The sequence below is a fragment of the Callospermophilus lateralis genome, chromosome 10, assembly GCF_048772815.1.
Source record: "Callospermophilus lateralis isolate mCalLat2 chromosome 10, mCalLat2.hap1, whole genome shotgun sequence".
Taxonomy (NCBI): Eukaryota; Metazoa; Chordata; class Mammalia; order Rodentia; family Sciuridae; genus Callospermophilus; species Callospermophilus lateralis.
The window spans coordinates 55,888,178-55,904,356 of NC_135314.1; the positions used below are offsets into that span (position 1 = coordinate 55,888,178).

At 48.5% G+C, this 16,179-nt stretch overlaps 1 protein-coding gene across 1 annotated transcript in view; it reads right to left on the minus strand.

Annotated features, from left to right (window-relative positions):
- The window catches only part of Pdia5 (protein disulfide isomerase family A member 5), a 90,020-nt gene that overhangs the window by 53,630 nt on the left and 20,211 nt on the right, over nt 1-16,179 (minus strand). The window contains exons 2-5 of the mRNA XM_076868153.1: nt 13,777-13,903; nt 11,390-11,477; nt 1,556-1,639; nt 1,255-1,300 (exon numbers count right to left, since the gene is read on the minus strand). Coding sequence (XP_076724268.1) covers nt 1,255-1,300; nt 1,556-1,639; nt 11,390-11,477; nt 13,777-13,903 — 345 coding nt within the window. The remainder of the gene's footprint in view (nt 1-1,254; nt 1,301-1,555; nt 1,640-11,389; nt 11,478-13,776; nt 13,904-16,179) is intronic.

Genomic DNA, 16,179 nt, shown 5'->3' on the forward strand with positions numbered 1-16,179 from the left:
AAAATCAAAGACTTTGACCCTGTACAAGGCTCAGCCTACTGTTCCAGCTCATTGATGCAGAAATCAAGAGGATGGGTGAGGAAGCTGCTCCCCCGACAGGAATGGAACAAAGGCCAGGACTCTGTGGCAAACTGGGACCCCTTAGGCTTCTTGCTACATTCAAGACATATAGTTCTGAACGGCCACTACTCCCTGATCTATGATCCCAGGGCAGATTCCTCAGAGGCCCACCTGATTACAAAACAACAAGCCAGCTTCTCTTTTCGATGCATAAGCAATTCCCCTCCCACCCCGGGGGAGCATGACTTCTCTCCAAGGACTGATAGCAATCAACCCCTACAGAGGGTGAAAGCCACACAGTAACCTAACCTAAAGGACAAATTGTGAGCAGATAAACAAGAAGCAACTTGAAGGATGAGGGGTGGGAGACAGAGGGAGAGAGGAAAGGACAGCTACACAGACAGACAGACAGGAAAGGATGGAAGGAGGCAGATGGAGAAAGGGAGACAGACTGACAGGGTCCAACCCAGTCTGAGATTCAGGAGAGTTAGAGAAACCGAGCTTGGCCCAGGCTGGTGCCAGAGGAAACGCAAGGCCCAGGCAAGGCGGGGGAGCAGCATCTGGATCAGAAGTGAAAGGAGACGGGACTGAGGAAGAAGATGCCGGAGCTGAAGGAGAAGGGCTGAGGGCTGGGCAGCTGCTCTACATTAAGGGGATGGCACCTGTACATTAAGGATCTCATTTATTTTCATCTATGCTTTTCCATCTACATTTAGATTGGACTGGTAGCAGAGAACACTTCAGTGACATCCAAATCTCATTTGGAACAAGCCACATCAGCCCAAAGGTACCATCAGCTCAAGTTACCTAAATGCCAAGTTATCCATGCTAACCTGGGCACACCATGCAACCCCTTCGGCAATGGGTGCCCACTATGGGCACCACCACAGAGACGGGGAGATGGCTTTGAAGTCACAAAGTCCTGAGGAGCAGAGAGGCATGACATCACACCTGCCTCACCAGAAAACTCCTAGAAGTTCGTCAACCTCTCTGTGAGGCTGGGTTTCCCCCCCATGTTAACAATTACAAACTTTTCCAGAAATTCTGTTCACACAGGATCTAGAGATGAGGATCCTCAGGTCTTTCGGAAAAGCCATTGTGCAATCTGCCCTTCCTTCTCTCACAGGGAAACCGCCAGACTCTGGGCATCCATTCAGGCTCTACCCCTGCTGAGAGCGAGGGAAGTGAATTTACCTTAAATGTCACAGCTCGGTTATATTCAGTATGAAATGCACCATCCCTGTCAAATGAGAAAAAGGTGTTAACTTTAAGGATGATTGTAAAGATGCATACCTTTGGTTTTCTAAAGCATCTTAATAAGACTCAGCTACGGAACACAGTTCAGGATTTTTTTCTTTTAAGAAATAAATATAAACACAGGAAAAAAATCATTCTGCAATAAAATTAATCTAACCAAAAATTGCTGTTCTCTGTGAATACCAATGAAAGCTTTCAGCAGTTACTTGGAAATTGGAATTGTCTCCCATGTACTTACTGGTAATGGAATAATTCAACCTTTTTGTCCTTCGGGCTGAGGTCAACTTTCATCTTCTTGCACAATTTTCTGCTCTCTGTGTCTCTGAAAGACACAAATGTCGGGAACCATTTGTCACCTGAAGTCCTCACATAGGTGCTGACAGCAAAATCTGCTGGTGGCCTTAGAAATAAGCCTGGTAACCTGGAATTCTCAGTAGTAGATGAGAAGTCAAAAGTGGGTTCTCAGAGAGTTAGGGAAAGAACACCCATCAGGATGCAGTCTGATCAAGAGAGATGGGGACAAGCAGGCAGGAGTATCACTTCTCCTAAGTGGCCACTCGAATGGGTCCAGACAGAGAAAGTCTGGAAGCTGAGCAGGTAGATGGCACACTGTGGTAAGAAAAGTAATCCATCCCTAAGCCAGCTCTGGTGGCAGGCACGTGTAGTGCCAACTACTTGAGGCAGAAGGATCCCTTAAGTCATACTGGGGAACACAGTAAGACCCTGCCTCAAGAAAAGGAGAGAGAAAGAGAGAAGGAAAAGGAGAAGGAGAAGAAGAAGAGCAGCATCAAGAGCAGCAACAGCAGCAGGGAGAAGAGGAGGGGAGAAAAACAGAAAGGAAACCCCATTCCAGCTGCTCGTAAGATTCACCTGGGAGAATGGGAATAGCAAGGATGGTGGAACGAGACGGTCATCGTTATACAAAATTCATGTATGAAGATGTGAATTTGGTGTCAATATACCTTATATACAAACAGAGATTTGATAAATTGTGGTATAAAGGTGTAGTAAGAATTGTAGTGCAAAAAAATTATGAATGTAATGCACTCCTCGTATTGTGATGTATATAAGAAATAAAACAAAAACACACAACCAAAAAAAAAAAAAATCACCTGGGAAAGCTTAAACCATACTAATTCCTGATCCTCCCATATCATCACTTCAGGATTGGTGGGGGTAAGGCCCAAGCAAGATTTTGTTTTCAAAGTTCTAACGTGTGTCATCTGTTACAGACTATCTGACCCATAAAAGAGGAAAATTCCCTACCTTATTGAAGAACTGATGAATTTGATCAGATACTGACAAAAGCCAGAGGAGGAAGGGGAGCATTGGTGAAAGGAGCCCCTCCGTTGGCCTCTGAGACATTACACTTCCAGTTCTTCTAACCAGAAATGTCTATCAGTGGTTGCTCACGGTTTACAGAGTGCTCATGCATGACCTCATTTAATCTTGGTCCTTTCTGCTAGACAAACAGACCTCCAAGTATGGTCCCTGGACCAGCATCACCCATTAGAAATGCAAAATCTCAGCCCCATCCCAGACCTACTGAATCAAAAACTCTCAGGATATCCAAGCAACTGTTTTAACAAGCCTTCCAGGCAATTATGATGCATGCTCAAGTTTGGGAACCACTGTGTGAGACTACTGTCTGGCAGTGGCTCTTTCTCCTTGTCTCCACCTCCCTACTTCAGCTCCACAGAGCCGTACCTCCTCTCATCATCCTCTCTGCAATCAGCCAAGCTCCCCATCAGCCAGCCAAAGACAGCCCATCAGGGTGCACGTGCAGAGACCTGCTTGCTCTGTCAGGCCATTTCTCCAGATCTGGAAGGACATGGTGAGGCATCTAGGTCATTTAATACCCACTAGATATCAATGACTACTCTCTTCTACCCAAGTACACAGCCACCTGCAGGAAGTCCCTTCTTTCCTCACCTGTTTACATACCTTACCTCCCTCTATAGCCATCAGCTTCACACAGCTGTGCTCGAGTCTCAGAACAGATGGACTCATTAAATCACTCAGCTCAATTGTAAAAGCAACACTCATCGATGGACAAGCAAAATTGCAGGACGTCAATGTAAGTGTAAAAATGTAATCTGAAAGTCAAGAAGCGTATTTCCATAGACAGAACGTGTGGGTCAGGGGAGATGTGCCCCTACCCACCCAGGGCCCGGGCTTCCCTCCCCACTAGCCCAGCTGTCTAGCCACCTCTGCAGCCATGATGGCTTCCAGCTGCGGACTTGCAAACAGTGGGGACTCAAGAAATGCATAATGCATTGAAGGGAGGAAAGGGTAATGACATTGCAATGGCTCCTCCCTAATGTAGCGAAGGTCTTGTGAGAGCAAGAAGAGATAAGCTGCAGGTGAAGAGGAGAGTGGGGGGTGGGTGGGGATAGTATACAGCAGAAGGCAGGCCCCAGCATCAGGTCACTGGATACTTTCTCACCTTAAAGCCCTATGAGGACCCTACACATGCCTCTTCCAACAAGAGCTATTATGGTTTGGGTTTGTCTATCCCTCCAGAGCTCCAGACTTTGTCGTAAAGCTACGCTGATAAGTGGCAGGTTTGTTTTAGAGCAACCCAAAGCAAATCTGGTGCCCTTCCCCTGCCTGAGTTAACTTTATTTGGGATACTCATAACCACTGGCCTGGCACCCTCCTTCTCAGGCTTAGTTGTCCTATGCTCAACTGTTCCTGTGACCACCAACCATACACTCAGTTGCAACAACAGACAGCACCTGGGGCAAGAACCAAGCCCCAGCCTCAGCCCCAGCCCCAGCCCCAGCCTGGCAGCCAGCAGGAGCACAGCAGGGGCCTGTGACCCTCATAAGGCAGAGGGGGGAATGACAGGGCTCAGGTCATTCCTACCCCAATCTCTGCCCATCTGCCAGAACCTGTACCACGGAAAAGTCCTGCTGCTGCAACCTCAGATCCCCTGCAGGCCCAGAACATGCTTAAGAACAATGCTCCAAATTAACCATGTGGCTGGTGGAGCTGGGGGCACAGAGGCACCCTGGTCAGTATAGCCCAGGTCTGGCCCAGACTGCAGCAACAGGCCTTCATTACAGTTAAGTTAATCACCCATCTGTGCCCCAGGATTCTTGTGGCAGACTCTATACATCCTCTTCCTCAGGCTATGTGACACTCCCAAGAATTTTCTCCCCTCCTCTACCCCCTGAACACACACTCCTTCTGTCAGAGGGGTAGGTAAGGAGGTGGCCTCCTGTCCTGACAGTACACATCTGACACAGACCTGAGAGCTTCAGCCACCCACCGGATCCAGCATGCCCACCTTCCCTTCCCCTGCACTGCATTTTCAACATCTGATTGCCTGTCCACTGACTATCCCCATTCCACACGTTTGTTCCCTCAAGGCAAGGGATGGGTTTTGTTCACACCTCCTTCCCCAGGGTCACTCTGGCACCTGGCACACAGTAGGCACTATAAATAAGCTCACTGTGGGGGAAGGGGTGGCGGAGCAGAATCGATGATGTCTTGGAGCTGCTGGGCTGAGGTCCTGCACGTCAGGCTTTCTGGGCTGTCTGCTGGGCTCCAGGAACCCTGCCAGGTGACAATTCCTAATGGGGTACTCTCAGCCCTGCTCCCCTCCCCCTAATCCTGTCTCTTAGAGTGTCTAAGTGTGCACGTGAACATGTACTAATTGTGCAGCACAGACAATAAAATTCGTAAGAGTTCAAGAAGGGGAGAAAATTACCCAAGCTCCGGGACTTAAAAGGATCTGGGTTGATAGATTAAGTACAATTAATTGATCTACTGCCTCCCTTCTTCCCTGCCTCCGCCAGCCTGTGGCTGAGACTCTAGGGGGAAAAGGAGACAAAGGCAGACAGCAGGGAAATGAGCTGCTTTGCCCGAGTCATGGAGTGACCCTGGTCCTTGGCCCCTGGCCTGCAGGAACCAGCCATCAGTCTGCCCACTCACTCACCTACTGTTCCAGGGAGCAAGACATCAAGGTCACTGATCTGCTACAACCCATCCCTCCCCCACTCACTGGATCTTCTCTAAGGAAAATGAGGAGGGAAAGATGAGAGCTCTGTCCACACCTCCCCCGATCTGTACATAAGCACAGCATTGTCATATGGAGCTGCTGCAGGTGGCTGGCTGATAGTCTGGGTGGCTGCTGCAGGTGTGTGATGCTGTGCTGATTTGATCTTCACGTGTGATGATAATTATCTAAGAGCCTGGTGACATACACTTCTAGGAGTCAGACCCGGGGATGACAGGTGGGGGTGAGAGGAAGAAGAAAGAGAACAAGGTGCTGGTGGCTAAGAAGAGGAGGTATTAGGTCTCCTCTGAGTTGCAGCCTAAGTCCCAAAAACTTGCCTGAAGGGAAGCCAGCTGCAATGGTGGCTTCTAGATCTGACTCTGCCACCTTGGAGGAGGCTCTTGATTTCTTGAATTGCAAAACCCAGGCATTGTCCATGTGAGCTGAATGGAGCTTCTGATCCCTCTACCAGATCAACTAACACTACAGGATCAAGACAAGTTGTCTTACATTCTGACACATGAACGAGGAGCCAGGACCCAGGACAGAATATAGAGACTCAAAAAAAAAAAAAAATCAGAACTCCTGTTATCTCTCTCCTCGCCCCCACTGGATCCTCCCTCCACTGTGTTCAGCATTTTTATGTCCACAGCATACCACGTTCAGTCTCCTGATGGGATAGAAAAGCAAGGTTGAAGGGCTGGGGATGTGGCTCAAGCGGTAGCGTGCTCTCCTGGCATGCACGGGGCGCTGGGTTCGATCCTCAGCACCACATAAAAATAAAATAAAGATGTCGTGTCTGCCGAAAACTAAAAAATAAATATTAAAAATTCTCTCTCTCTCTCTCTCTCTCTCTCTCTCTTCTCCTCTAAAAAAAAAGAACTAGAATTTTAAAAAAAGAAAAGAAAAGCAAGGTTAAAAACCAGTGGGCAAGGCCTGCAGTTGTCTGGCATGAACTCTGTGCTTTTAGCTACCTCGGCTTCCCTGAGTTCCATTTCCCCATCAGTCAAAGAAGGGTAAATCTTTTCCTCCCATCTGCCATGGCAGGATTCCAAGCAGATGGACCTGTGATCCCCTTGAGATGAGGAGAAGATAAAATGTGGGTAGCGCCTCACTTCAGAGACAGGAAGGGCACGGGGTTAAAGCAGAGAGCAGCAGATACTGAGAGTGACTGCCTGGAGCCAAGCAGCCAGGACAATAGGAAGGAATGTGGCTGGGGAGTAGGAGGCAGGGACAGTGAGAGAACAGTCCTGGAACAGCTGGACCTTGAACTTGGACAGACTGTAGTGCCACACAGCAGTCAGTGAAGGGCTCAATAATAGCAACCCTCTCCAACTGGCTGTTCTCCTTGGTACCTACCTCGGCAAGGTAGGTAATACAGCATGAGGGAGGCGCTGCAGTCAGTAAGTGATGGCGAGGAGAGAGAAGGGAGAGGTTTCAACTCCACAGACACCCCTCCCCACCTGCCTGCTCAGGCCAGTGATTCTGATGCTCTGCTTCTTAGAAGGGACATGTCACCCCAAGTGCATGTCCAAGTGCCAGAAGGAATCTGAAGTCACAATCTGGCACTTCTGGGAGTCTATTTTATTGTTTTTTTTCCCAGGGTAAGTGATGTTTGTCATGCTTGTATATAAAGGAACAAAGGCTAAACACAAATAATTTTCGGAAGAAAATGTAAGACTTCAAAATAATGTTACACCTGCCTTGGCAGGCCTCTCATCTTGCATCGGGGGAGTCAACACTCTTCCAGGGAAACCAAGCAGATGGGAGGAGAGCAAGGTAGAACGAAAATGTGGTTAGGCAATGACCTTAAACTCCTAGGGAAGGAAAGCGGCCTGCACTCGTCAGGACAGTCTCACCCAACAGGGCAGCCTCAGGAACCAACGCACCAGGCTCAGCGACAGCAACTGGCTTCAGCTCAACTTCCTGAGAGCAGCACCACACACCAAGGCCCAACCCCAGGCTGGCAAGGCACAAGGGATGACCAACTCCCTCACGCACAACCCACGTAGCTGGACAACTACCACCAGTCCAACCAAGCCTGGCTGCGGAGGTCAGGGCTGGGAGGTAGAGGGAGGGGGAAGGAGAACTGTCAAACCCTTGGACAGAAGCCATGCTCTCTGCTGACACCTCACAGCACAAGTGACAGCGCCTGGGATCAGGGAGAAACCAAACAGAAGGGCGCGCATGTGACTGCAGGTGCATAAGCGGAACAGCAAGGAAAGAGCCAGAAGAAAAGAAAAAGGGGGAAAAGAGAGATCCCCACTGAGGAGAAAAGAGGCCAAAAGAATGGGAGAAGCAGGGACCCAGCCCCTCTCTGGGAAGAAGATCAGAAACTCAGTAAGAGGAGAGGAAAACAGGGGTGGGGACAGAAGATAGCACCTCAGGGAGAAGGAGAGGGGTCACACACAACAGGGAGAGACACAAAGAAAAACCCCCAGGCAGACACCAGAAGCACATGCCCCCCGCATACTTGCACATGCACACCAAACCTGGCAGCTTCTGGCATTTCCTGAACCAGGCTAATTTAGGGAGGAGAGCAACTTGGAAGAATCTACTCCACATTTCACAGAAGATTAAGCTGAAGCCCAGAGAAAGGTGGTGATTTGCCAAAGGTCCTGCAGCTATTTGTGAACAACCTGGACTTAGAGCCAGGATTCCTGTCCTATAAATTCTGCTATACCCCATACTTCATAAGCGGCACAGCAAACACCCCACAGGCTGTGGCTGACTCCCATGCCCAATACCTTCTTGGGCACACTCCACAGAACCAAGCAACTTCACTCAAAAAGAAGTTGCTCAACAAATAAAATGTGCTCTCCCATCCAGCTTCTTTCTGATCGATTTTGCCCGGATGAAAAATAACAATAGCAGAATGGCATTTCCCATTTAAACTGCTTTCTAGTCTAGAACATTTACTTACCTGTTCCTTACCACAGACCTGGAAAGAAGACAGATATGTAGCATTGTCACATCCGAGGACAGACTCGGGTTAACTGACTCACTCAAAGTCACAAGACTAGTAAGAAGAGGGGCTGGCCCCGCAACCAGGCCTCCTCCTAATCGAAGGCTGTGCCTTTTATCCCATACACCTGCAAAGACACCTCAACACCACAGCAGCCTCTTCTTTTACCCAGAGGTTCCCTGATCCTCTCACCTGCCCTTCACCTGCTCAATCCTGATATTCCTGGTCACCCCTATCCCAAGCCCTGGCATACCCAATCTAGCTACCAAGCCTTTGCTGGCAGGGTAGGAGGTGGCAGAGTTGGAGAGGATGACATGGGAACCTCAGCAGGGCCCACTGAGAGGAGGTGCACTCTGGCTGACCATCTGTTGCTTAAAGGAAGCGGGCTAAAGACAGCAGCGCTGGCTCTGCGCCACCCCTCCCCCCTCTGCAGACAGCAGCAGAAAGCACTCCCAACACGGCGTCTGCCCATCCTGGGAGCGTCTCATTCACACACTCACAGACACAGACGGAACGCACATGGGACCACAGTGGGGACTGCCAACCTAGGGCCCACCAAGTTAACATGGGGGGCTCCCCTGAGGATTTATAGGGCAAGTTTAGAAGTCTGGAGCAGGAATGGCTAAACAGAAGGGCAGAAGCCAACTCGGGCCTTTGGGATCTCCTTGTCTCACAGGAGTCCCTGAGACCTGCCACCCAAAGTGACCCGCAGGGACCAGAGCTGTCCCTTGAGTTGCTCGGGTATATTCAGGTGTACTTTGCCTCTAATTTCAAAGTCAGATCCAGATATTCCAGCTCCCAACATAATCCATGTCAGTGCCATAATCCACCTACTTATCTACACTAGTTTAATGCTACTTAACATTTTGGTGTGTACTTCCTCTCATGGAGATAAATTCAATAAACTGAGAAGCAACTATGTGGAACATTCTATCCTTTTCTATACGGTGCCTCATTTAAGCTCTCACATCAGATTCGCAGGATTTTCTCACTGGCATTTTTACCCGCCCTAGACATCAGAACTCCAAACTTTAGTCCTGAGCTCTAATCTTCCTCGTCATCTTCACATTCTGGCCCTGACCCCATCATTTAGTTGAATGTTCTTCAGCCCATCTAGGGACCATAGCAGGCCTTTTGCCCCCATAGGGAGTGCCTGAAAGCCATAAGGGCTTCACCCCGCCATTGGAACTTCATCTCTTCCGGGCAGCTTTCCTTGGCCTTCCCAGGAAGCATTAAGTGACCACCCCTCTGCATACAGAGCCTCTGTTTACAGGTCCTCCACCTGGCAGTGTATCAGCCTCCTCTCTGCACAGCCGGCTCCCTGAGGGCACTGTTGCTCATCTGTGCATTCTCAAAGCCCGTACTAGATGCTCAGTAACAGCTTACAAACAGGTCCAGGTGAAAAGAGCGGCAAAATCAAAGCTCTTCTGCCCATTCCTGCCACTGATAAGCCTCTTAGGAACTCTGCACAATAGGGCTCTGTCAGCTTAGCGGAACTATTGTCATCTTCAGATGATAGGAAAATTCTAAAGTGGCCTGCCCCTCCAATAGGCTTTGTTACTTTGCCAGTCATGCAGAACACTGCTGGTAAAATGTGGGAGACAGACACCTGGAAGACAGTACCACTTTCAGACCAGCTATGAACTAGAATCGACTAGCAGCTAAGATCTCACCAGCCACATAGAGAGGAGTCTGTTCTGTTCAGTTAGTGTGGGAACAAATGTGGGGTTGTGAGGTCAGATGCATGCACATGTACTCACACTCACACACTACTTGGCTAAGATGTATTCTCCTGGGCTTGTTCAGTGCTTTGTTAAAATATGAATCTCCTTCAATTCTCTCTAATTGTGGGTGGAATAAGCCTGAGGCCATCAACTTATAAAACTTCACTTGCAAAACAGTCATTTAGAACTCAGATTGAAATCGGAAAGGATTATACTGAAGTGGGTCCCATAAAAGCTCACTTAAACTGCAGGGTAGTGGCAGGCTTATTTCTCAGGCAAGAATGGCTATATTAAAGGCTGGACCCATTGCAGGAGTCCAAGCCCAGGCCCAGTTATATAGAGCAGCCCACCTCACCACCTTTGCTGTGGACAGCAGAGACGTCTAGTGGGAAGGCCTGGGCTAGAGGTAAAGCATGTGGTTCTTGCTGCAGACCTACTACAAGCCAACCCTGAAAATCACTGTGCCTCTCTGCAGCCCCCTCTATAAAACAAGGTCCCGTCTGCACCTTTCTCCCTCTAAGAATACAAAATAAAGCAACAGAAGAATGAATGGATAAAGAGAATGTGAGATAGATATATATATATATATATATATATATATAAAATGAAGTATTACCCCAAAAGAATAATAACTTTATGATATTTGCCAGTAAAGGATGGAACTAGAGACTATCATGCTAAAAGAAATAAGCCAGTCCCAAAAAATCTAAGGGTGAACATTTTCTCTGCTATGCAGAAGCTAATCCACAATAATGGGGGAGGGATAAAAAAAGAAATAGAAGATGGATGGAGTAGACAAAAGGGAATAAAGGGAAGGAATGGGGGAATGGAAAAAAGAAAATTATTGGAACAAATCAGATATAATATTTCTATGTACATAAATAAATATACCATAGTGAATCTCACCATCATGTACATCCTCCAGAAATTAATATAAACAAATAACTATAGGTAAGTGTAGAAAGATCAGTAGAGTACAAGAAAGGGATCGGGGTTAGAGGAAGGGAAGGGGAAGTACTGGGGACTGAATTAGAACAAAATATATTCCGTGTTTTTATAATTGTGTTCCAAAATAGATTCTACAGTCATGTATAACTAGAAAGAACCAATAAAAAAATAAGAATAATCAAAAAAAAAAAAAAGAAAGAAAGAAAACGTAATAGAAAGTGAAAGCTCTGGGAAATGAGAAGGAAGGGAGGGGGCTGGGAAGAAAGGGAAGGACCACCAGCCCTCCCCTCTCCAGGGCAGGGTTAATCCCCATAGAACCTGCCATCTTCTCTCCCAGAGTATTAACCAAAGGACAAGCCTGTCCCAACCACCAAAGCCCTCACGCTCCCACATGCCCCCCCAGTCACTGTGCCCTCTGCTCCCAGGACGTACCCACAGTCCACCCAGCAGATGGTGCCTTGTCCTTTCACTGCCTGGGCCACAGTGGACAATAACCTGAGATGATTTTCCGCTGCTGCCTCTGTAAAAAAACAAAACATTAAACATTTGTATCTAGGGGTTCTGGAAGAACAGCAGAAGGGACAGGCCTCTCATTGGTCCAGTGTCAGTGCCTGCAGATCTGGGCAAAGCACCTGGCTACTGTTACGGGATCTAGAGTCTTAGGGACCAGCCTCTGTGGCCAGTGTCTGATACTGGCACCCTACAGCTTCCGGTCACCTTCCCACATGTGTCCCTAGTCAGCAAGCTCACTCAAAAGGCCCGCCAAGCAGGTGCAGGCAGGGAGAGCAATCTGTTGCCTCTCCCACCAAAACCCATCCGATATGTCCCAAAGCCAAGCAGAAATGATGTCTGAATTATAAGCCTCCGCGGATCTTCTCATCCAGTGTGGATAATGGTAGCTGTTTGTAGATACAAAAAAGCTGATCCTTTCAGACACCAACAAAAAGCGTCATGCAAGAAATACTCCTGAGCCTTCAGAGGAGGCCCTCCCAGGAAGCCACGGCCAGGCAGGAGGAGGGCAAGCCACCAAGGGGAGAGAGCCTCCTAAAGTGCAGGCAGGAGTGAGGCAATAAAGGACAGCAATACAGAAGTACCCCACCACCTGTCCCAACCCTGCCTTTCAGTCACAGAAAGGGAGGGAAGAAAAAATTCAGCTTCTCTGATGCTCAGAAAACCCACTGGGGTCACAAGTCTTGTGTGACAGGTGTGGGCAAGGGGGCAAGGGGCTGAGGTAACTGCCCAGGCCTCACCCCCAGCACTCCAAAGCAGGAAGGAGACTGGAAAGTCAGCAGCACGGGGAGCTCTACCGTCAGGAAACTGAGGCAAGGCTAGGCCAGGGGCAGAGACGAGAGCTCAGGCCCGACACACCCCACTCTCACTCTCTTACTGTAAAAGACCCTGTCTGTGCCCTACACGGATCTCAAAGTCCTCTGTCACTGCAGCATTAACCAATTTCTTCCTATCCTCCATCAGAGGACACCAGAAGCAGAGGCAACGTAAGGGTCCAGCTCTGCCACCCCTAGAAAGGAGACCTCAGGCGAGTCAGTGACTCCCTGTTAGCGCCGAGGACCTCAACTGTAAACTGCCATCAGACAGAGTGCACGACCTCCCCTGTGGCAAGGAAGCAAATGAAATTGTCTCATAAAAGTACTGTGTGTGTCATAAAAGGACCTTGTATCCTGAGAAGGAGCCGAGCATCCTTCTTCACTGACAACCAACCCAGCTGCAGGAATGTCTAAGGGAGGGAGCCAGGTTTATTCAGGGGCCCGTACCTGGACCTCCAGAGAAGCACCGCTTCCCCCCTGCCTCAGTTTCCCTGCTATTCCCGATAGCAGAGGAAGGCTCCTCATATACTAGGCTTCCAAAAACAAACTCAGGGAGTGTGTGTGCCAGGCCCTTGTTAAAAGGAAGGAGCAGCAAGTGGCCACAAGAATGGCCATGTGCCACGGACACTTAGGGAGCACAGGCTTCAGGAGGGTCATGCGTCCAAAACATCCATCAGCCGCAAGTGCCAATGATGTCGAGGATGAACTGCCAGGGAGAGCTGTGCCCAGAGCTGGCCCAGCTACTGGCTGCTGCTTCTCCGGGAGCACAGAAAACCTGACATCCTCGGGAGCTGCAAAAAAACCCTTCACTCTGCTGGAACAAGATCAACCATCGGCCATTTGCCCTTCCCAAAGTTGCTGCCAAGAGCCAGGCCAACCTCTCTGTGTCCACAGTGCCCTTGCCAGCCTCAAGGTCAGAAGACAGGCAGGCTGCTGCTCCTGCCCCAGTGAAGCTGCCATGCCGAGCTTAGGGCCCACTCTAAAGCCAGTCTTGCATCTGACCCCAGAGGGGGACAGATGGGGACCAGGCAGGGCCAGGGCTACTGGCCCGGGTGAGTGCCTCCACACTTGGGACTGAGTCAGCTGGCAACAGGCAAACTCAGGCAGCTCATCGATAGCTCCAGCAAAGCCTACCCGGGTAAGGCTCAGCCCTGCCCGTGCAGGAAGCCAGTGTCCATCCCACTGTGGTTTACTGTCCTCCCAAGGTAGTGAGGGGCTCCAGAGCACTTTCCCAAGGAGTATTCATAATCAAGAATTGAAACGACCCTCGGGATGCAAAAACAGCTGAACAAATGCCTGTATGTAACTCTGCCTCAATCTTCACTGACACTCTAACATCCCAGGACCCTCCCTGAATGGCCTTAATCCTAAGGTCTCCCTTACCACCTGTACCCCCAACCATCTTACAGAGCAGCAGATTGCTCTCATGCACTCCATCTGATGGCAACCAGTCTACAGTTTATGGATGATGACAAGATCAGGAGAGACACTCACCTGATTTGGAGTAAAGCACCAGCACGTTATTCCGGGTCCTGAGAATTTTTTTCAAGTCCTTGGGGTCAGAGATCCTCTCAATGAGCGAGGAGACCTTTGTGGAGGATAGCCACGTAGGAAGGACCACCTGTGGATCAAGAAGCCATGGACCATGAGTCCCAGTTCCCAGCCTGGCTCAGGGGAGAATCAGTGCCTAGGTACGTGGCACCAAGAGCACATTTTCCTTCTAAGGAATGAGGTGACCAAACCTTCTCAGGGCACCACCACACCCGCCTCTTCTCCTCCAGAGGCACCTCCCAGCCCACTCCCAGGCTCCACCTCACCTCCCGCTCTACACACTTTATGAGGCTAGATGGACTGTGTGGGTACACAGGCACGCAGTGTTATCACCCCAATAGGAAGCTCCTGGGAGGTCAATGTCTGTAACTATATACAATTCTCAAACTCCACACACTGGTGCCATATGAGAACTCCATCCACTTAGAAGCCCTAAAGCAGAAAACCACAGAGAATCAAGATCTCCCCTTTGTGTTTGGGATGGGAATGGACGAAAGGTGTTAGTTTCTATCACTCAGCTAAGAGATCTCAGCCCTGAAAAATATTCCTAGGAAAAAAATTAAAAAGGACATAACAATAAGAAAAATAAGTGAATGGATCCATTAGGTACAAGAGCCAAATTAGAGAAACACAAACACACAAAAAAAGGAAGAAAACTAAGGAAAAGAAAGTATCAAAAAAAAAAAAAGAAAAGAAAGAAAAGAAAAAGAAAATGTTGTAATATGAAGGGTGTGTCTTCAGCTGAGAGAGTCCAGCATTGTGAACAAAAAAAGACCCGCACCAAGGTACAGTACTGTGGACAAAGAGGATATCATATAAGCTTCAAAAGGGAAAATGCACCCCAGAAGACAATGAAATGATGCCTTCACGATTCTCAAGGAGCATGATGACCAAATGGAATTCTATAACCAGCCAAACTGTCGTGAGCATAGATTTACTCATGCAGAACAAAGATATCAGATTTGCAAAATTTACCACCAACGCACTCTTTCTCAGGAGGCCACTGGAATCCATGCTGTAGCAAAATAAGAAAGGAAAAATGAGAGCAACATGGAACCTAGGATCTACAAGGAGAATTACCATGATGATGGTGAAGAGATGTCCTGGGACAACACAGGCTACAGAGCAACCAGTCTGGACTGGAACAAGGTCAGAAATCATAGAGGGATGTGATCAGTAAAAAGGTGCAACTGGAGACTATTTGATGTGTTCCACCATACTGAGAGGAGTTTTGATTTCTGTCAGAAAATTTTAAAAACAAAGAATCTGATCAAAATTATATGCTAATAAGGCCAGCCGGGACATCTGAATCCCAGTCTCTCTGCTCGCCCCCATGCCTCTCAGTCTACGGCTTCTTGGTAGACAGAGGTCTAGAGTTGAGTCTGGGTTCTACCACTCTACAACCAAGATCTCAGGCAACATCACTCAACTTCCAGAGGCCTCATGACTTACATGTGACCTGGGGATAATACCTCCTTCGTGAGACTGCTGTGTGGATGAGATGGGAGGACTTTAGTAAACATGCTTTATAAATCATATAAGCTGTCAATATCAGTTACCATAATATATAACACAAATTTCCATCTCAGCAGAGTGGAAGACAGAAAACATGACCACACTCCAGTATTTCTAAACAATCTACCATTGGGATCCAGAGGTCCTTCTCCCAGAGTACAACCTTCCAAGAGGAAGACAAGGAATTGGGCTGGGTTGTGGCTTGCCTAGTAAGGCACTGAGTTTAGTTCTCAGCACTGCATATAAATAAATTAATTAAATAAAGGTCCATTGACAACTAAAAGGATATTTTAAAAAAAAGTCGAGGAATTATTTCTCCTTCAGTCTACCCTGCCCATCCTGCCCAACCTGGACGCAATGCTTGAGGACCCACTGCCCTTGTGCAACCTTAAAAGCGTACCAAAAAACTCCTCCAACTTGATTAGTATGTGTTATCCAACTGCTCCCAGGGAGCTAATGAACTTCAGTCTAAAACGTCCATAGCTCAATGCACATGGTGATGAGAGAGAGGGGAAAAAAAAAATCTGTTTAAAAACCAGATTGCCTTGCTGCTGTTTTTAATCCTCAGATAATCTGACCAGTCGAGAAAAACAACTGCCCTGGCCCAGGACTCTGACCTCTAGGCCAGCCCTTCCAGAGCCTGGCAGGCACCTACTTTTGGAACCTTGGAGAAGGAAAAAGGAAGAGCTGCCTAGGTGGAGGCATGCAGCTGGGCCACAGGGACAACCATGTCCACACAAGAAACCACAGGAGCCTGTCTCCGGCACAGCAGAGCTTCCTTCCTATAAAACCAGTCAATCCCTCAGGTCATCTAACCAAAGGCCACCTGAG